Below are 21,935 nucleotides of genomic sequence, written 5' to 3'. Positions count from 1 at the left end.
ACAGAGTAATATGCTGGCTGGAAAAAACAAACACTCATAGAGAATGCAAGATTAACTAAAGCATGTGAAATGTGAGCTGGAACAACATGGTTATGTTTAGTCTTTTGCACTCATAATATGCTGGCTGTAAAAAACCTGCAACGTTTACTGTTCTAATGTGCATGAAGCAGGGAAAGGGCGCACTATCACAGGCACTAGGTGTCCCTTGGGACCTGTTTTGGCCACATAAGGGACTGCACCCTTCAATCTTGAATGAAACACACCCCCAATGACTTCCAGGTGCAGTGCTGAAAAATGAAGAACAGTGCCCGTTTTGAGAAAGGTTACACGCTGGTTATGAGAGAGGGGAGACAAGAGTAATATGCTTTTTGAAAAGAAAATAAGTATTAGATTGCGCTACATGAAACTTCACGTAGTCATATAAAGCAATCTTACGATAGAGGTTGCGCTATATGAAACTTCAGGTCCTCATGTAAAGCTCTCAGACAGCACAAAGAAACAGTGGCATGCCCAAAACAAGGAAGAGGAAAAAACAACATACCGGCATGCGGCGTGAAACGGCGAAGCTAAAGAAAGAGTAATAAACCTGGCCGATGGTGCAATAATCCATGTTACAGGGTCAGTCTCCAAGGCGGTAACAAAGCAGCCTCAAGGCGGGGCAAACGTGAAGCATTCACCTACAAACTCAAGGGAATGTTGATAGGTAGGCCAAGGAACAAATGAAAGTGATGGGTGTGAGATGGGCGTGTTGCAAGCCCATAGATGTAGATTACAACATGTTGAGAGACAGCTTTTGTGTGCTACCTAGGCTCGACCTAAAAAGGAAGGTTTGGGCCTGGCAAGTGAGTGCCCTTGCCAGGTCAAAATGGACGTTTTAAACTGCACATACAGGGCATGCAGTGGCAGGCCTGAGTCATGTTTAAAGTGCTACAGTAGTGGGTAACACTAGTGCTGCAGGCCCACTAGTAGCATTTAATGTACATGCTCTGAACACATGTAGTGCACTTTACTAGGGACTTACAAGAAAATTTAAATATGCCAATTGTGGTTGAGCGAATGTTACCATGTTTAGAGGAGAGAGCACATGCACTATAGCACTGTTTAGCAGTAATAAAGTGCCCAGAGTTCTAAAAACCAGCAAAATAGGGTCTGAAAAATAGGAGGAGGTAGGCAAAACGTTTGGAGGTGGTGCTGCAGAAAAGGCCATTTCCAATACAGTTGATGTATCTGTGCTGAAGAAAACGAAGACTGTCCATGAACTAAATAAATTCAGAAAGCTCACAACGATCTATGCTGAGATAGATAAAACATGGGAGTTTAGGAACTGTTGTTCACATCCATGGAGTCCATTTCCCCAAACCTTTAATGAGGGATGGCATTCTCAAAAGTCACCTCTTAAGTGCCGATTTAAATATCATGATTAAACGTTTTGGGTGGTTTTATAAAATCAAGACAATAATGCATTTTCAAAAATAATATGCAGAATTTATGTGTAGGCTTTAATAAAAAATAGTATGCATTTAAATGCAAAAATTGCACTAGCCCACAATATTTACTTGTATTAGGCCTAAGTAACAAAAGTAACATTGCCTGACAAACTGACATTAGAAAATGCTTAATAAGCACAAAATGTGTATTTCCTGACCTTCCTATGGACATGCTTCCACTAATGAATAATAATTGAATAGAATGTTTTTATCTAACTCTGCAAATGTTTCTACTTACACAAGGACCACTGTCAGTTAATAGACTTGTTATTAAGAAGGATAGATATGAGAGTTCACACATGGGAAAATATTTTTGAACAAGAGAATGAATCATGCAAAGAAAAAATAAAAACATTTAGTTGATAAGAGATGGTTGTGGTCATGGATGATGCCATCTAAAGTATTGTGTTCCTCATGAGAAGATGAGGAGTGATCCTGTTCCCATGAGGACATCAAAAGATGATTGGCTGCTTGGAGAAAGAAGACACCATGAACTATTAGTTTGAAAATATGTGATGTTTATAATAGTGCATGTTGCTAGAGTAGGCTACTATACCATTCCATTCTATCCGAGATCATTCCATCCTATTGCCTTGTTGCACTGAGACTCTTCTGAGTTTCTTGAACCTCTCTTTATGAGAAGTTCTGCTTTTATTGGCTTATCATTTACTTAGCTGATATTCCAAGGCTAAAGCTTTATGATTATGATTTCTCTCTCATAAGCAGGAAACTCTTTATGGGATTCCAACTGACACCTTCTTATTCCCAATTCCAGAACAGAGATTCTTTCCTTCGTGAAAAGTGCTTAATGCATTTATTTGGTTTCTTGATTATTGATAAAACTAAATATTGATTGATGAACTTATATACTGGTTCTAATAAAGGTGAATTACTAACGATTTGATTAATAGGACTTTTGAACTCATACCTAACTCTCATTATTGACCAAAAGTAAAATGGAATATGTGATGCCTTTATACAGCTCCTGATTAATCAAATCCATGTCAAATATCCAGAGACCTAAAAGAGATTGCAATAAGGATTTCTCCACAATGAGGTAGTAACATTTCTCTTAAAACAATAATTTAACTGAAATATCTGCTCCAGCGATGTGTTCCTGCGTGCATAGAACGTTCTCTTCATCGTGTGTGGACACCTCATTGAACCCAATGAAAACAAATCTCTACAATAAAGAGAGAGGTTTCCCAATGGGCCTTTTCATGATTGATGTATTCAAATTCCCTAACCCCTGCTGTGGCCTGAGAGTAATTTTTTTGACTATATCTGCAACACTTAATTTCCCTCCTTTTTATCCAATACAAAGAGAATGACTCTTCTCCTGGCAACAAAGCGCATACTTTTGCCAACTCCTGTGATTTTAGCAGCAGCCTCATCATTGGTTGGGCCAATAACTGAATGACTGATTTTCACATGCAAAATGTAATAAGCCCCATAACTTTAGACACAATCACTTATTCACATTACTTCTAAAATAAATTGCTCAGGTTCTACCGTTCATGGTCCATGATGTGAAACAGAAACCCAGAGGACACACAGGCTCTGTAACACACTTTATACATACTTTCACATTAAATTATTAGTCATTTTAAAATAAAAATGTAGCAGCACATGATTTACATGGTTGACATTTTGATTTATAGTAATAGTTCTTGGATTTCTTTGCCATAATTTAAGTGAGAAACACCAAGTAGAGTCCTTCAGTAAAACATACAAAATATCACAAAATATTTTAAATCATTCAAACAATAGTAGGCTAAAGGCAAAAAGAATACCAGAATCACACGTGTAGTAATATCTATGATTGGTTATGAGTCTCATTGGCTTCCTGATGTTTCTGCCATATTCTAAATACAACACATAATTTGTGCACCAGAACGATACTCCAGAAAAAATGATTATTCGCTTTGCATTGAAGTGGTTAAACCCAGTCTGTGATGTGTCTACGGACACTAGCCTTTATCCTATTTTACATACACAGAGAAACGGTTCAGATCTTCATATGCTCCTCAGGACAGAGCTACACATTCAATTATCTCCAGGTACAGAAAGAATATCTTTTGGTGTCCTTAAAGGTAACATGATGTTCATCTGCATTTAGAGATAGACGTGGATTCCCCTGTGTTCTAGACTGGTCTGTCTTTTGTGCTCCTCAATCTGGTATCAGCTATCATCTATGTGACTTGTGTTGAAGTTGACAGGCTTGGATTCATTGACAGGCATGGATGCTCTTAATGTTCACAATGACAGGCCAGTTTCCATTGTCTTCCCAATCAAGCCTGGATCATATCATTGTCCCAAAATAATCTGTACACCTTTTTTGACTCTGAGATTGGCCGACACCACAGTTCAGTAGACAAGTCCACAGCACCTTCTGTTCCAAAACATATGTACATTCACATAGCCAAGATTCAAGCTCTTTTTGTGCCTACATCGACAAGCCAGGCTCTTAATCTCCTTTGACATATTGCTTCTTTGTGATGCTCCTACCCTATCATTCACAGGACATGCAAGGATCCTTTTCTTTCCCCAAATACAGACTTGATCTTTTGTGACATAAGAATAGTTCAGATGCCCCTGTGACCCCGGAGATGTCAGGACCTTTTTATGTCTCTATTTCCAAGAAAAGGCCATGGGTTTGTTCTTGTATCATCACAGACAGAGCTAAAATGTTTCACTACACTAGGATCCAGTCTTTTCCTAAAACGAAGTGAGATTCCCCTACTTTTGCTGAAGAATAGCTTGTTTCCTATTGGTTTTCAAGACATATCTGAGGCCCATTTACTCACTGGACACAGGTCTACATTTATATGTTTTGCAAGAGCAAAACCTGGATGTTCATATGATTGGGAAAATCTGAATTTTTGTATGAGTCAAGATGCAGGCTTGGGTAATACTATTTCACTGGAGGAGAAACTGAATTGAATTCATGTGCATTTCCAGGGTCGGGCTTTGATCAGCTTGTGAGACTGAATGCTTGTATCTCTCTCAGAGATATGCCTGGATCAATTAGATTTTTTAGGTACAGAATCAGTCCCCGGTGTCCCTGAAGGCATGCCTGTACATCCGTAAATCTATGGACATTGATTGCCTCTTGCTCCCCTCGGATGAGACCATGATGTTTGTGTACCTGGGGGAAGGGATGTCTTGTCCCTGTTGTGTGCCCCGAGACAGGTTAGTACGTATCTCTCGGTGCTAAATAAACAGTTTTGAATGGCATCCCATTAACAGACTGTGACTTAATTGTGGAATGCTCTGTCCAAGTCTGAAAATCTGATCCAATGTGGATCTACTGAGAAAGTTTATGATGAACAGGAGCATATGCTCCAATGCCAACAATGTTTTAATGTGAAATAGAACAAGATGTTATTGTCTAGGATCATAATAACGCCCTTCCCAGACATGGCTATAGGGTTTGCCTTCTCTGTATTCACTGCGTAGGGATGATTTGTTAATGAAACATCTAGATTTGATGCAATGATAGCTATTAGCCTATCAATAAATATCGCCATTGTTATCCCTTTCACAGTCAGATAATGGCAGACAATCCCTTTTAGCATTGTCTTAGCAGTTTTTTGACGTTTGATCAAATCTGTCTTTTTTATTTTACACTTTCCCTAAGATGTATCTTTGGATTCTAAATACCTCTGTTGCTTTATGATGGTTTGTTAAGAACTAATGTTCAGTGGCTCTTTCTGACAGTGAAGTGACACATGCAGTGCCGGGTGAGATTCCACTAACCAACTTCTGTAAGCCTTTGCTAGAAAAGTAAAGAAGATATGGCTAAGTCTGATCATACAATCATTCCAAAATATCGGTAATACTTCTTCAAACTTTTCAAAACCGTTTCCAGAAAACTGTGGTAATTACCTGTGCTTTCTGAAATGAAATATTTCACACTCTTCCTTGACTGAAGAGCAAGTTCTTTAAAGGGGACTATTCAATTTCAATCCTCTAAAGTCTGTATCAGTGACAGCTTGGCAACCTCTATATCCAGCCATAAGCACAGCAACTCCCAGGCCTGTGTAGGCTTCCTAAAGCATGTCAACAGCTAGAAGCAGTGCCTCCCAAGGACCTGGTTTGTGTGTAACAAAAATAATATTAGTGAAACGTCTTCCCAGCTGGAACATATGTTTGTTTCTATTGCCATGAGTCATGCCCTAATTATCAACAGCACATTTTGCCAGTAATACCTGAGCAACAGCAGCCTTTAATAGGAATCCAGCATTCCCAGAGAAGAATGGCCTGTACAGGAGGTGTGGTGTATATCAGGCTGGTAATAAATGAGCAACATGTCCACCCCAGACTCTCTCAACTCTTTGTAAAGTTTGATGACTGATATCTGATCCTTTATGGAAGGAAACATTCGTCAGCTTCAGCAGTCTGCAAGACAATTAGAAAACTATGTACAGTTTGATCACTGGTATCTGCTCCTTTATGGAAGGAAACATTCTTCAGCTTCAGCAGTCTGCAAGATAATTAGAATACTGTCAGTGAGGGAAAAATCATTATAGTCTAATTTGTAGAACAGCCAATATAACTACATTCATTCTTTATTTGTAAGATCCAGTGCACAACTCTAGCCCTAAAGTCATAAGGCTGGAAAATAATTCATCTGTATCTCAGAAGGTAACAAGTTATTTTCATTCTGGGTAGTAGGAATAAGCTACCAGTAAATTGTATGGTTACACGCCCTAAAAAGTGTGCAAAGATGAAAATCTTAGCAACAGCTGCGAGCTCCTTTATGAAATGCAAATTAGGGGTCAATAAATGACATAAACATGCACTTTTAAAATGACTTTGAAAGAACCTTGATGGTTTTTTTTTTGCCACTAATTAGAGCTTATGTTGTTAAATCACATACGAATGCTGTACTATTTTGCTTTAGGACAGATCAACCAGCAATCTATCGACCTGCTTCTGCTTATATTTGGCCTGTATGAGCTCTTCTAACGAGTAAAGCTAATATAGTCATAGGGGTTAAAGAAAATAGTACTCCAATTTCTTATCTATATGTGCATTTTAAGTAAATATAGTGAGTTCTAGGACTTTAATCTTGTCCTAATAATTTTAAGATTTTATTAGATGATAATATGTATTTCTTTTTGGTACGTATGGTTGCGGGGTAATATTCGTTTATTTTTTTAACTATGGTGTGGCTTAGGCTGACTTCAATAAATAAAATATAATTTCAAAGACATAAACATGTCTGTCATGTGTGCAATGTCTGTCATGTGTGCTACAGGGATAATTGGAATTTCATCATGTTGGCACAGCAGGATCAGTGTCAGACATTTTATTGCTAAAACACTGGGAGGTATTTGTGTTTCAGCTGTCCCCTTGTTGACTGCATGGACCACTGCCTGGTTATCTGACCACAGTGCGATCTTCATCTGTTTTTGGAGAGGCCTGCCCTAGCCAATTTGTGCGCCATTCCTTGGCTCACTACTTATTGTTCAGTATCGCCCCAAAACCCAGGCTGCCAGATGCATCTGTGATTAGCTCTAGCTTTTTCGCTGTTTCCCAGCCTTCTCTCCAAAGGAGGGTCCTGTTAAAGTCTCCCAGAAATGTTAGCCACAATTGTAGGTCCTGTTTCACCCCGACCCTACACTGTGTGGTTGTGCTTTTTCTGGAGCTCCCTTATCAAATGTATAAGTCACATAGTCAATACTCTTCCTGCTGGGATGACTCTGGTTGCAAAATTCAGCTTACCGGTGATCTCACGTAGCTTCCCAAGGGTGGCCTTCTGCTTCCCCAGTAGCTTTTGTATGTCCTCCCTCAAGTCCTGCACTTTGTCCTGGGACATGCTGGATGTGCTTGCTCTTGAGTCCAGCTCTATGCCTGTGAATACCAACTTTGTAGTTGGACTCACTGCCTTCTCCTCTGCTAGCTGCACCAATAGTTCTGCTGCTAAGGTTTGGAATGCCCTTAATTATTCCCTGCCTTATAGCCTGTCTGGCTTTCCTACAAACAGAAAGTTGTCCAAGTAGTGCAGTTTTCCACCCCTTGTATGTCGCCTGTGTAAGGATCGCTCTAAGACGGTGCTGAAGCGCTCGAAATAGGCACATGAAAGGGGGACCTCATGGGCAGGGCTTTGTTGAAATTTGTGTCCCCTTCAAATTTGAAACCCAGGAGGTAGTAGCTGTCTGGATGCACTGGGAGTAGCCTTAAAATAGAGTCCAGGTCTGCTTTAGCCATCAAGGTGCCTCACCCCATTGAGCGCACTATTTCCACTGCATTCTCTACTGATGCATAACCCACAGCTCATTCTTCAGAGGATATTCCATTGTTCACTGACTATCCTTCAGTGAATGAAAGGTGGTGGATGAGCCTAAATTGCCCCTGCTCCTTCTTGGGCACTAGTCCAAGAGGTGAGATGGCCAGGCCCGAGGTGGTCCTCTTTCTTTAAGGGGTCTTCCACCCTTCCTAACTCCCTATCCTTGTTGATTTTTTTCCTTCCTTTGTTATGGGTGCTCGCTTGGCGAGCAGAGGTTCTCTGATTATTTGCAAGAGGCACTCCCTTTGGATGGGATCCTAAAGCCTTGTTCATAGCCTTCACATAGTAATTTAGCTTCCTCTTTGTTATCGTATTCATTGGCTAGCTGTTTGAACCTATATGTATTTATGGGTGACTTAGCCAACTTCATCCTTCCCGCTGACCAGGCTTTGTGCTTGCTATAACTACTACTTCTTTTCTTTTTCCATCTTATGACTGGCTCCCCTGTTCCTTTTGCACTTTGTTTCTGGGTGTCCTGCCCCACATGTGGAGCACACATGGCTGACTTTGCATGTCGCCCCGAGGTGCACTTATCTTTGTCATATTTAAAACATATGGATAATGCACTTTTCTTTGGCTGGACTCCCTTCTATGTTGTGTAGAGTGGCTGATTGTAGTAGGGCTTCCGTTTTTTGTGTTTCTCCCTCTGATAGCACCCATGAAATGGCTGCTTGCTTTTCCCAGACCAGCTCTTGGCCTCCCTTGCAATCATCATCTTATGCATGTACCCTGCCATGTCTTTGTCATCCCATTGCATATCTGGGTGAGCCTGCATTTTTAGCCTGAAACCTTTACCATATCTAGCCATGCATCCCCCACAGTTTGCCTCTATGCCTCATGTATCCTTGATTTATATAGCGAAAGGTCCTTTGCACAGAATGAGAACTTCTCTATGATGAGTCAGGCCATGATCCTAAATGCATCTAGCCAATTCACCTCTTTTCCTATCCTATGCCTTTCTCATTTCTCTTCTTCTTTTGTATCCACTGTTGTCAGGTTTAGGCCCTCTACCTGTGTATCAAGTTGTGAAAATATGTCAATGAATTCCCTGCGCCAAATGCACTCTTTGACTTATTTTGCTGGTAAACCTGGTGGCTCTGGTGATCATACACGCCCTTCCTAGGCGGCTTCTTTTGTAGGCTTCTAGGGCCATCCCTTCAGTGGTTGCGCTGGCCTACCTCTGGCCTTTGGTCCTTATCTCTGTGCCCCATACATGTGTGGGCAATGCTTTCACGCTTGTTGTTGTCGAGTCATCCTCTATCCTATCTGGCAATGGGAATACCCCACTGTGTGCCACTGCCTGTTGTGCTGGAGCCCTCATGCTTGTGGAGTCCTGTGTAACCTTGGTTTCCTTGAGTGATTCCACCCCGCTCCCACCTTACGGGACAATGTCACATTTATTCGCAAACTGAAATGGTGCAAATGACTTTAAGCACTTTTGTACTATTGCGCTGATTTTCTCATCAATATTCACCTTCGTCCCACTTACCAAGTGCTGGTACACCCATAGCCAACGCTGCATCTCCTGCATCCTTTTTGTCCCTTGTCTGCTGCTTCTGCTCACGTTCAACTGCCATTTCTTTGGCTCTTGTATGGCTTCTGTCTCCTCCTGTGTGAGTTCTGTGCTGGCCTCGTTGCTGGGCACTTTGTGCTCCACCCACTCACTTGCTCCTTTCCCCTGATTTGCCTCAGGAGCCAATCCTTATTCTGCGTTGCTGCTGCTTCCTTTACTGCCTTCAATATCTTCTCTAGGTCGGCTTGCTGGCTGGTACGTTGGCCCTCCATGCTCAATATGACTTCAACTCTGTCTTGTCGATCTGCTCAGGTCGTGCCACCCTTGTGGATGGTCTCCTTCTGACCTGCATTCTTTTCATTTGACCAATCGGGTTGTGGCACCATCACAGGCTGTTTCTAATTGTTGTACAGCAGTGTCTCTTCACCCTTGCAGGCTGTCCCCATTGGTCACTGCTTTATTTGCCCTACAGCTGGGTCACGTCATCCTTGCAGGCTGTCCCCAACTATCACTGTCTTAATTGTCCTACAGCTGGGTCAGATCACCCTTGTGAGTTGTCCCCAACTGTCAATGTTTTACTTGTCCTATGGCTGGGTCACATCACCCATGTGGGCTGTCCCAAACAATTCTGCTTTTAGATTGTCCTACAGCTGGGTCACGTCGCCCTGGTGGGCTGTCCCCAACCTTCTCTGCTTTAGCTGTCCTTCAGCTGGGTCGCGTCACCCTTGCGGGTTGTGCTCAACCATTTCTGCTTTAGCTGTCCTTCAGATGTGTTGCGTCTCATTTGCGGGTGGACTTCTAACTGTCTTTGTTTTACTTTCTGTGCAGCTAGATCGCACCACCCTTGTGGGCTGTCCGCAAATGTTAATTGTGTGTCAACTCATGGTGCCTGTTAATCTTTTAAGCCAGTCACCCCATTTGAAAAATGACATATATGTCTTATTTATTTATTTGTTAGTGCGATGGCTGGATCAGCAGCTTATCCTGAGGTAGCTGTGGGTAGCCTGCTGGACTTTGTGGCTGCACAGTAAAAAGAAGTGGTACTCGCACAGGCTCTCGTACCCCCACAGCTCAGCTGCCAAAACTCTCAGCTTGCTCTCCATGCATGGTGTGCAGCACGGGCATGTCTTGCAGTCTGCCTGGCTCCTTACTGGTTTCGCTTTCAGCTCAGGCTGCTGCTTTCTGCACCCCTAATGGTTAACAGGCTGCAGGGGAGTGGCTCTCTTTGGGCAGGGACTCTCCTCCTCTCTTGTCTCACTGCCGGGCTCACCTGTTAGCTGCTCCAGCTGCTGCTCCCTTCCTCTACAGTCATCCTCCGCATCTGTGGCTTTCGCCGCATCCTCTGCTGGGCTTCATTTGGGTGTGATCCTGGTTTGCGGAGGTGGTTGCTGTATTCCTCTCATGATTATGGCCTGGGCCTCTACATCTGGGCTCCTCCAATCCTGGGTTGCGGTGGTAATTACTGCACTTCTCCTATTATTATGGCCTGGGCCACAGTGCCACAACTGGGCTCCTCCGATCTTCGATTTAGTCCACAGCGGTGCTGTAAAGTATTGCGGACCTCTAACCCTCCTGTGATGGCAGCTGGGCTCCTCCAAATCCTGCCTGAAGCCACAGCAGTAGGGTCCCTTACGGCTGGTTACTGCACCTCTCTCCCACTGGGATGCTTGGGCCACAGCAGTGAATTTTGCTCCTTTGATGAACCGAGCAGAGGTGGAATTGCTGTGCCACGACGGTGAAGGCTTCAGGTAGGTCGTTTCTTTGTTATTTCTTGGACGATGCCTGGCCGACCTGGTGAAAGAAGGGGTTCTGGCCAGGTCAGCCCCTTTTTATGACCCCTGTGAACCCTGAGGGTGTGGGGGTGAAATTCAGAATCAATACAGGATCTCCTATTGGCCCAGGGATTGGCACCCTTTCTTGTTTGTGAGGTCCCCCTATCCCACCCCTCACTTTCCGCCCTTGCAACAGAAAGGAGGTTGGGGTGCCACTTCCTGTTGGCACCTTTCTGCGTACCTAAACTCCTTATCTTGGCGCACTTATCTCCCGGATCTTAATGGAATTTCTGCTCTGACCCTTTTAGCCCCCTTCGGGGCGGGTCTTCACCCTAACTCAGCTGGGACACTAGAGGCAGACTGTTGGATTTTGAGTTCTCTGTTTCACAGTCACACGATGTTGATGTTACTCTCTAAAATGAAACGCTTGTTCTCCCCAACTGAGCATCTTTCATCTGTTCACTGAGTACACTTATTACCATCACATATTATGTAGCTCTGCTACAGTAGTATGTACTGCTGTTTATGCTAATTCGGATAGAGGACTCCAACTGGACTGTTGGAGGGATGCAGCCTAGCTCTGTCCCTCATCCTACAAAATTCCAACCTTGATGCCCTGCCCAATGTCCTGCCTTGCACCGCTGCTGTTACATGGTTTCATCAGCTGCACGGCACAAGTGCCACCCCTGTAAAATGTATTATTTCACCCTCCAATATACTTACTAAGTGGACCAATGTCATGGTTGGCACACTAAATCAGTCTTGGCATTTTAATTGAGAGAATATTGCATGCTGCCATTTTCAGCCTAGAGCAAAACTACAAATCCCAGAATGGATCTTGCTTTTTGCTGAAAAGGTTAGGCTGGTGGACTGGTTAATCACGCATGACACACGGCCACCTGGCAATTCAATTCAACCTTTCCAAAATTCTTTACTCCGCTGACCTCGAATTGGGGCACTGTGCACATTCTTGACATGACTTATATAAGTGCCCCAAATCAAGATCAGTGGACTAATAGCTATTGGAAACAGTGATGGGGAGAGCTACAGTTGGCTGGTGGGCACATACTTGAATAACAGTTCAAACAGTCCTACCTATTTAGCCAAAATATTATACAATCTGCTAATTGTGCTTTCTAATTGTCAGCATAGGCTGAAACCTTCAACATTCTTTGAATTGCCACGTTATTGAAAATGCCATGGGCCAGTGGCAATATTCATATACTACTGGAGCTGTAGCTGCTAAGTGACTCTATGATCTATACTGAGTATGACATGTCCATCTGATTCTCACATATTTGTCAAAACCACATTACATTCTAAAAGCTAGGCTTCTGCTAACAACAGGTGCATATGGGCTAAAATGTCCCAAATTGAACCATGCTGTTTTTTGAAATGTTAGCACTGACGGAATCTGATGCATTCCCAGATTTATAAGTCTGGGAATGCATCAGATTCCTACGCCACCTCAAGGGTGGCATTAAAGTGGTGCATCTGGGAGAAATAACATTATTTCTCCCTGTTAAGTTCTCTTTCTATGGGCATCATTTACTATGTTTAGGTGCAGTGCAGGCCATAAGCCTTTTTGCTATGCCACCCTTCGTAAAAAAAAAAAAAAAGGAAGGAATGCGCTGTATCTATTAGATATGGCGCATTCCATTTCCTTGTCCCCTGCCCTGGTGCAGAAATTGCTACCTAGCACCAACGCAGGCACCCGTGCATGATGGTGCAAGGGTGCCTGCATAGCAGGAATTATTTTTTTTTGTGCAGGAAGAGACACTGTCCTACACATAAATAATAATTAATGGCTTTTTCCTCTTTCTATGTGTACTGCTGAGAAAAAAGGGGTAGAAATAATGTTATTTTTCTCCGTTGTGCCACTTTAACGCCACCCCTGAGGTGGCGCAGGAATCTGATGCATTCCCAGACTTGTAAATCTGGGAATGCATCCGATTCTGTTGGATTACATAGGTGTTGCTGTGGGAACACCCACAACAACACCCAGGAAACGCATCTTTCACATAGTGTTATACATGAAAGGGGTTCATATTTTCAAGGCTATGAAAGCCAAGCAGGGTGGCTTTGTGTGGCTTTGTAAATATGGCCCGGCTCACTACACCACTGGAGCATAAAAAAGAAAAGACACTCCGGTGGTGCAGTGTGCTGCTAGGGCCTTGTGAATGAGGCCGTATGTGTGCTACATTTTTTGACTGTGTGCAGTTGGGGGTTGGCCATAGGGCCTTGTCCTGGGGGCCGCATCCCCCAGGGCCACTCATTAAAATTAAGGTAAGGAGGCCGTGTGGCCCCCCTTCCCAAGCCTTATTAGGCACTGAGGACCCCATCTCCCAGGATCTTTTTTGTATTAAAGGGAAGGGGAGCTATGTGGTCCCCGTCCCCAAGCCTTGTTACGCTCTGGGGACCCCATCCTCTAGAGCCACTCATTATATTTAAAGCAGTTATAGTTATAGTTCTTTCAACTATTTAAAACTCACGCCCTAAGGTAACTATAACTCGCGCCCTCACCATGCACAGCTAATTACTCTACATATTATATCATCCATGATATATTCTTTCATATTGTCACTGCAACATTTGCCATAACATTATTGATGAGACAACTGTGCATGGCAAGGGCGCGAGTTATAGTTACCTTAGGGTGTGAGTTTTTGTTACTTGAAAGAACTCTAATGATAACTGCTGAATTTATATGATATTGTATGAATAAATTCCGAACCTAACTATAATGTCCCTGTAACCTATGTTTTTTCATAAATATATGACAGTTTGAAGGTGTTATTATTAGAGTAGGCAGTGACTAACTTGACAAAACACTGATTAACCCTTAAAAGATTCCATTTGAAAATAGCTATTACGTAGCTAAACAGCTGAAGCCATAAAAGAGAGTCTTTGGAATACGGAATAACGTGGCTAACCTAGAATTACTGGGTCTTTATCAGTAATTATGGAGCTTGAACAGTTAGCAGGCTCGTCTGAGGTTATGAACAACTCAGATTGGGGTCCAAAGTCATCAAGGAAGAAACCACTGATTTGATATTTGCTTCTTCATTATATAAGAATGGAAGAAACCCAGACACCACTTACCTTGAAGTTAGGAGGAAACCACAGGTCTGAGCACTGAAGCCTGGAACAGAGAGGTTCAGCCTTGTGGAACTTGGAAAGGGCAATCTAGTGGAACTTGGAGGCAGTTGGGAGAAGAATGAAAAATTACATTAAAGGATACATAGAAAGGAGCGTAGGTAAAACAATGTAAATGAACAGAGTGATGAAGTAATATATCTCTGTGAAAGAAGACAATAATCTAACCTGGACAGATAAAGGGAATATTTACCTAAGGAGGCTTAGCAAAGAGTGTATCCAGGGGAGTAAGGTTATCAAAGAGGAAGCAGGCAATGAAACCAGAAATGAGAGTAAAAGATAGTGGAATGCAGAAAGAGAAAGGGGGAAATTATACATGGTGGCGGGGGAGGAGTCTGGATAGTAGTAGGAAATAATGGACTTTTGAGAATAGGGGTTCTTTTAGAGCTTAACGAAAGGTCTCACATAATGGAGACTGCAGAGAGGGTGGTAATATAGCCCAGAGAGGGGAAAGAGTTTGATGTAGCTTTCATTAATATTTATAATAATAAAGCATGAACCAGCGAGGCATGGAGAAAAGGCATAAAAATCAACTGCAAAAATGAAATGCACAGTGGTGTATCTGAGAGTTGAGGAATATAGGGGGTGAGGAGAAAACGAAGTAAATAAACATGAGAAGTTGGGAAACAATAAAATAAGGAGAGTGTCAAAGTAAAAGTACAAGAGAAAGAGAAGACAGAAAGAGAGCGATAAAAAAAGAGAGTGAGAAATAGTGACAAATCTTTAGTAGATAGAGTAACTAATGCAGCCTGACGAAAGGGGAATATTGGATGCTGTAGAGGAAGGAGTGGAGTAATAGAAGCTGGAGAGAGAAAGGATGAATCGAATACTGGGACCGTCTAACAGAATAGTGGAGCCATAGACTTCTGCATTCTTGGAATTAAAATACAGAAATAAGGAACATTGTAAACAAAGGAGCTGAATTGCAAACAGGAGTATTGTAGTGAAAGGAAGCCTGAGTTCTGAGTAGTGAAAAGTATGAATATGTTTCTTATACTGGTCAATACTCCTTTGTTTCCTTTGTGACAGATGATTTCTGCCATCCAAATAACCATTGTAATAATCCAAGCTCATGTTCCTTGAATTAAGGCTCTGCAGTTGTGTGGTTGTGGCACATTGCTGATGATTACTGGTAAATACTTAACATTGTGAAACGTTTTTTAAAAATGTATCATATTCTTCCTGATGGCTGAGCATTAAATGTTGAGCCTCTACATTGTTAGAAAATAGAGTGACAAAACTTGGTATGTGACAGAAAGACCATGTTGTTTCCTCTTGGAGCTGACCCTAAACTTGATGCAAGAGATTAAGGATAATGCTAGTGATACTGAGAAATTATCCAGAGGGGCGCCCCCGCCTCTGCATTTTCTGATCACTCTGTAACACTAAGTGCTTGTGACTCCTTTCCAAAGCAGCCACAGGAGGGCCTATTTTCTCATCAGGTTCCTCCATGGCATGCAGGGTCCTTGAGCTTTGCAAGCTGGTTAACGATGTCCCTATTGGTGGAAGAGATGAATCAAATACCAGAGTATTGAAGGTAGGTGGTACACCTATCAAAGGGAGTAGGGAATGTCCAACAGCGTTTGTGGGGGGAATGCAATCACTACAGACCTTTGTAGGTGAAAAAGGTCCCAAAACTCCTGTAACTGTGCCAGAGGCATCAAGAAGTGCTGCTGAGGGAAGAAGAGGATCGTGTGCATGTGTTTGAGGCATCAACGTTTCTAGGACTGATGTCAAGGAAAAGGAGGAGCTAAGGAACTCATCTTGGAGAACTGAGGGGCTTCTCACTGTAGGAGACAATGAGTGTTTGGGGATAGCAGCAGTAGAAAGAGCATAGTAAGGTCCTGCACTTATGGTCCGAGAGGGGACAATCAGCCTTGTGTGAGGTACAGATGGATCAAGTAATTGCATAGGAAGCATAAAGATTTCTGGGGAGGAAAGAGGGAGAACAGAGATCTCTTTCTTAGAAAACATAGAATACATAAGGGTGGTTATAAGACTCGAAGGTGCTGCAGGAGAAGCAGTACTAGCAATGGATGTGAAATGATCTGCTGTAGAAATGGAATAAGGTTCTGTGGTAGGAATTGGAGGAAGTTTCCCCAAACGGAAAAGGCTCATTGTGGAAATTCCATTTGTGGGAGTCACTCTAGGCATATAAGTTATTTTCGAGCTGATAGGTTGCATGATAGGAACTTGGGGTACAGTTGGAGCCATTGTAGGACATGAAGAGGTCACTTCAATTCCTGACAAGAATGTAGATGCTGTTAGGTAAGTGGGGCCTAACACAGTGCTGTTTAACACATGTGTGAACATCTCCCAGGTGCCCATCCCAACTGTAGCAGAAAAGGTGGAGTGCTGTTCAGAAATGGTGAGATGTTCATCTGGTAAGCCAAAGATATTTTGAGAAAAAAGGATGTTTTGTTTGTTAGCTGGCAGTTTATCTAATTTTCCCAGTGGTCGACTCTTCCGTCGTAAAATGAGTTTGCGTAGCTTGGATTGTTCCTTCGGATAAGTAGCAGGAGTGAGAGCATTGACAGCTTTGACCAGTTGGTTGGTTACTCCTCTGGGATTTCGGAAATACTTCATTGGTTCCATTTCTTCAAAATGGGATAGAATGTGGCTATCCAAAGGTAACTCGTCATCTGAAAGAAAAATCAGTGATCAAACATCATGAGAGCACTTTTAAAGAGAAAGAATAGATAAAGCGAAATATAGTGCTTTATAGACATCCACTTCTGATCCTTGAACCCCAGGCTCTATTGTTATTTCTGGCTGTCCTCTCACCCAAAGGGTCATCTAGTTCTCTTAGTTATTCTAATTCTGTCTTGCTCCTTCCGACCTCATACCAGGTGTTCTCTCTACCTAAGGATTGCATAGTAAGAATATACACTCCTTCCACTCATGCTGTTGTATCAGTTTTCCTTATCCCTTTGCATGTATCCCTCTTCCTGTAATATTTTAATCATCTCATTCCTCTTACCAAACTAACATTTATTCTGCCTCAACACTCCCCCTATCTCTTGTCACTCAGTCATCCTCTTATCTGTTGTCTTCAGCCTTCACTTCTTCCACTCCTTTTCTAGCAATGCTCACACCATATCCTTCAATGATACACTGTTAGTCAGTCCTTTGATGGTCTTTGGCCCCTTAAGCTCTGCTGACATCCCTTGTTTCTCAACCCTTTCAATATTTCCAGTACCTGTAAGCATTCTGACACATTCTGTCTCCGTAATCCTTTCATCCACCCATGTACCTATATCAATTTATCACCACCCGCCCGCTGCCCTTAGCTCCTCTCCTTCTACCCTGGTGGTCATCTATTATTTACTCAACCCTAATTAGTCATCCGTATTTTGTTTAACTTTCCTATTATCTCCTATCCGTCAACCCTTTGTTTTTATTTCCTTGAGGAGTATTTGTTTATTGTGAGTTTTAAAATATACAATAAACTTTCCTGGTTACAGTACACAATATCAGTCTTCTACAATATGTTATCAACCTTCTTATTGCCAACTGATCATTTCACTTTTATGCTTTTTCCCTCGCACATCAAATTATACATTTATTACACCAACAAATATTTGTAATTGAGCACTGGTCCTTGTATTTATATCCGCTCATGCTTCCATTTATTTTGCATGCTGTGTTTCCAACTGTGGTGCACTCAGCTTCATTCTCATGTGTCTTTTCCTTCACTGTACTTGCATTACCTGCAGACGCATTTCTAAAATCTACCATGATGCCTTTTTCCTCAAGCCTTTTTCTGAAGTCTGTTCACCATCGATGTAGCATGACCACCATTTCCACTGCTGTCTAAGTTGTGACTGCAGACGCAGCCCTGAATGAGAGGGGAAGTGGCTGCCAGGAGTGCTAATTTTACATTCTTAAATATAGTTACATACCTTCTGGACAGACCGGACAGCATGTTCCAGCTGCATGTACAGGTGGCTGCTCACAGACAAGCAAAGGACACGAATCCCCTCTCCAGTCACAGTGCACATTTCCTGCCTGTGGTGAAAAATATAGGATTACATCAAAGCTCAGAACATATGGATGTCAGAGTACATCCGTGGTTCACTTCTGATATTCTCTCCTTGAACCACACACTAGAACCGTCAGAGAGAGAGAGGACCATAGCAACATTTTGTGGATCCGGATCCCTCTCTGAATGTGGCATAGCCTTATTTAGGGGCAACCAGAAGGCATGAATCAAGATCCTTAATTGGTGTGAATCACTGACCTTCAGTGGCTTGATTCATGAGCCATCAGCACAGCTACACTAAGAAATAATAGCTTAATCCAGGGTGAATTGTGTCCTCCGCAAGGTTCAGTTAAGGGTCATTAGTAAATGTTAATCATATATCTAACAGAGATTGTGAATGAGGAGCCCTGGTGATGTGAATTATAAGCCTAAATTGTTGTGAATCAGGAGCACTCAAAGTGGGCAAAAAAGAAGCCATTAGATTTCTTGAAGCCAGAAGTGAAAATAAATTAGTTGCACTCATTGAATGTTACTTAATGGGGACCTTAGTCAAAGCAAATCAGGGGCTCTGTATCTGTATATTAGAGGCAGGAAGTGGGAGTGACTCTTCTACAGCTGTGAATCAAAGACTCACTGCAAATGTCAATAAGAGTCTTCCATGTAAGGAATCAGAAGTCCCAAGAGGGTAAATCATTGGCCCTGAATAAGTGTGAATCTGTAGTCCTTAGTAGCTGGGAGTAATGGTCATTGACACATGCAAAACATGTGTGCTCATACTTGTGAATCATGAATCCTAAGTAGTTGTGAATTAGTGTCCCTAATCCAGGTATACAATGGCTTTTAAGATTGATGTAATGCAGTGGTTCTCATGATGTATAGTGTTTTAAATGTTCAACCATCAATGGGTGAATTATGGTCACTTACTCAATGTGAATGAAGAAACCCTGATGCTTCAATGAGACTGCTGCTTTTTAAGTATGGATATTGGTATTGTCTATCTAGTTGGACAGGTTTATGTTTAAAGCATACCTACCTCACAGTAGCACAGGATGCATGGGTCTGCCTTTGATACATAGTAGCCTCCATCTTCTAGGACCTGATCCTCGTACAGACACTCTGTCCACAAAGAAGACAAACGTTCAGTGAGGATCAACTGTGCTTAGCATCATGATCACAAGGATTTGTAATCATTTACTAAAAACTGCAAACTTTATATTAGTTTGCAATCATTCATAAGCCCTGTTAACAGGTAAACATTCTGAAGATCTGTAAGAAGTAGTGAACTGCAAAGGTTCTATACAACTACAATCTATATTCTTAAATTTTGCAATCCTTCCTCAGATATGTAATCATCTTTTAGATCTGTAGACATTTTTCAGCTAGAGCTAGTTATTTACTTCCAAAAGTGTTCTGGCAGTGCAGTAAATACAATACATATGCATGTGCTATACATTATTATACTAGCGGTTAGGTACACAATTGCATCTATTTTTTAAAGTACTTGGTGTGACTGGAGTGGAAAGTGCCATAATTAGAGCCTCCTTGAACATCTATTGAAAACCTTCAATGCCCCATGATCTGGTGCTACACTCTAATTCCTTTCTATGAAAAGGTCATTTCTCAAAAGCTTAACCTCTTATCAAGACATCTATTTATTTCCTAGAGAATCTAGAAGTATCCCATTTGAATTTAAACTGATGGCAAACTGCAAAACGTCTATTACAGGTAGTCTAACATTCTATCATTGTTCCATTTCCTCTGCACGGAGTACCGAGTAGTACCTCCCTTGTGAGAGAGTTAGATTAAATGTTCACGGATTCTTACGTAAATCACTATGCACTGTTTGCCCATACGTGTGCATTATGTCTTATTTTTGGAAAATGAAAGTATTAGTTGTAAATATATTGACTACAGATCCACACCAAATCATTCTTTCACTATTGCCTATAACTGTGGCATGATGTACCCTTCCACTGAAAGAGTGCTCCACAGGCATCCTGGTACCTGTTTCTTTATTGATTGATACCATATATGGATGCATTTCTCAATATACACTGCCAAATCTTATTTGATGACTGCTTCACTTTTGGCTGCAATTCAGCTGCTCTGGTCCATTATTGTGTTTTTTCTAACTTCTAGCTATGCAAATTATATTCAATTGCTCATCTGTTTGATGATGATAAATGTTCAACTCAGTAGTGGTTCAAAGAGTGTCTTGTTCCTATTGCCGCTTGGATTGGTAGAAGCCTATTGTAGCTTAACAACAACAAGACTGTAGTCTTGAACCTCTGAGGTCCTCTGTTTGTTGGCCACACATTTGGCAGGCTCCAGAAATTGTATCATCCTCATTTCTGATTTCCCTTGTTTGAAAATTGGTTATTGTTTTTTACTGTACCCTTTCCTCTGTTAATTATATTAACAAGTTTTTTTCAGTTTACTTTCTTTGATTCAAGTTTTTTATTAAAATGAGTACAATCCTTCCCATGCACTGCCATAAAACAGAAGTGCAGATTGTTATTCTTCCTGCCTGGAAAAGAGGAGCTCCATACATCTTGGCCTGCCTATTTTCATGGTAGCTAAACATCAAATCGCCCAAAGGACTGCAACTTGTTTGGTTTTAGGCTAGCATTAGGCTAGCGTTGACTTCTAGAGTCAAAATGTATTTTGCTCAGGATCCTATGTATCTGTCACCACGAGAATCGTCAAACAGGTTTTGTGCTCTTGCAGTCTCAGTACAGAAGTGTGGAGATGCCTGAATTCAGACAGACCCGCCAACGAAGCTCTTACTCTTGTGCAATATTGAGAAGAAACACTGCCTTGAACCCCACTAATTGATACTCACACAAACAGATAATTTATCAGAATTAGATTTTTATATGTTAATCTAATATGAATTATAATTACACCTCTTATGATAGATAAATTAGCAATCATGATTGTTGTAAAAAATAAGAAAGTATAGAGCCTAATCATTATTCATCACACAATCCTAAGAAAATACTTTAATGTTCCTATTGGTCTTACAGCATCATACTTTTATGTAATTTATTACAGAGCCATGTAATGCCCCACTTAGTGCCTTCTCAGTTAAGTGCCCAAGTGGACAGGTTGTTCACCAGTTTCAGGTTTCTCTCTCTGCCCTGCCTTAATTGGGAACAGTGTATACACTTTTCTCCTCACAATACTTGTATGAGGCTGCCGGGAACCCACTCACTTGGAACATCAGTGTTGCGATATCCAGCTCAATACAATGCCTTTCCTTCGAAGCGTCTGTAAGTTTTAGCATGCTTTATTTTTAAACCCCCTTTGGAAAGGTCACACTGCAGAAACCAAGAATTAGGATAGTGCAAAGAAATAACATGTTTTTGCTTTTCAGAGTGAAGAACTCTGAGAAGTGCATGGGGCAATTTTGTACACACAACAACAAAACATTGTTCTGCCTCTTGTACAAATGGAGCAAGACTCTCTCATTCCTTTTAAGGACTTTGTTTCAGTCCTGATGTTAAGTTAACACGCTCGAAACACAAATATGGCCCATGTAAACAAATATTAAGGCCTGAAATATGTGTCAGCAATATAGCACACACAGGAGACTGTAACATGCCACACTTTGGCACATCTCTGTACTTTCCAGGCTCTAAAGTATTTGTTGTCAGCTTAAACATAGCCAGAACAAACTCTGTGGTCAGTAGTGAACAATGAACTCAATATCTACCTATACAAATAGTAA

The 21,935-nt window shown here is 41.7% G+C and overlaps 1 protein-coding gene across 2 annotated transcripts in view; it reads right to left on the bottom strand.

Annotated features, from left to right (window-relative positions):
• Positions 1 to 860: 860 nt before the first annotated feature.
• The window catches only part of VWCE (von Willebrand factor C and EGF domains), a 424,528-nt gene continuing 403,453 nt past the window's right edge, over positions 861 to 21,935 (bottom strand). For both annotated transcript variants that reach the window (XM_069223762.1, XM_069223763.1), the window contains 4 exons: positions 19,239 to 19,321; positions 18,126 to 18,231; positions 14,170 to 16,865; positions 861 to 5,973 (listed from right to left, as the gene is read on the bottom strand). In XM_069223762.1, the coding sequence (XP_069079863.1) occupies positions 15,559 to 16,865; positions 18,126 to 18,231; positions 19,239 to 19,321 (1,496 nt within the window). In that variant the 3' untranslated portion in view covers positions 861 to 5,973; positions 14,170 to 15,558. The remainder of the gene's footprint in view (positions 5,974 to 14,169; positions 16,866 to 18,125; positions 18,232 to 19,238; positions 19,322 to 21,935) is intronic.

Source organism: Pleurodeles waltl, chromosome 3_1 (genome assembly GCF_031143425.1).
Source record: "Pleurodeles waltl isolate 20211129_DDA chromosome 3_1, aPleWal1.hap1.20221129, whole genome shotgun sequence".
In the NCBI taxonomy this organism is placed as follows: Eukaryota; Metazoa; Chordata; class Amphibia; order Caudata; family Salamandridae; genus Pleurodeles; species Pleurodeles waltl.
Note: the sequence above shows the minus strand (reverse complement) of the source record. Positions and strands in the feature narration are given on the sequence as shown.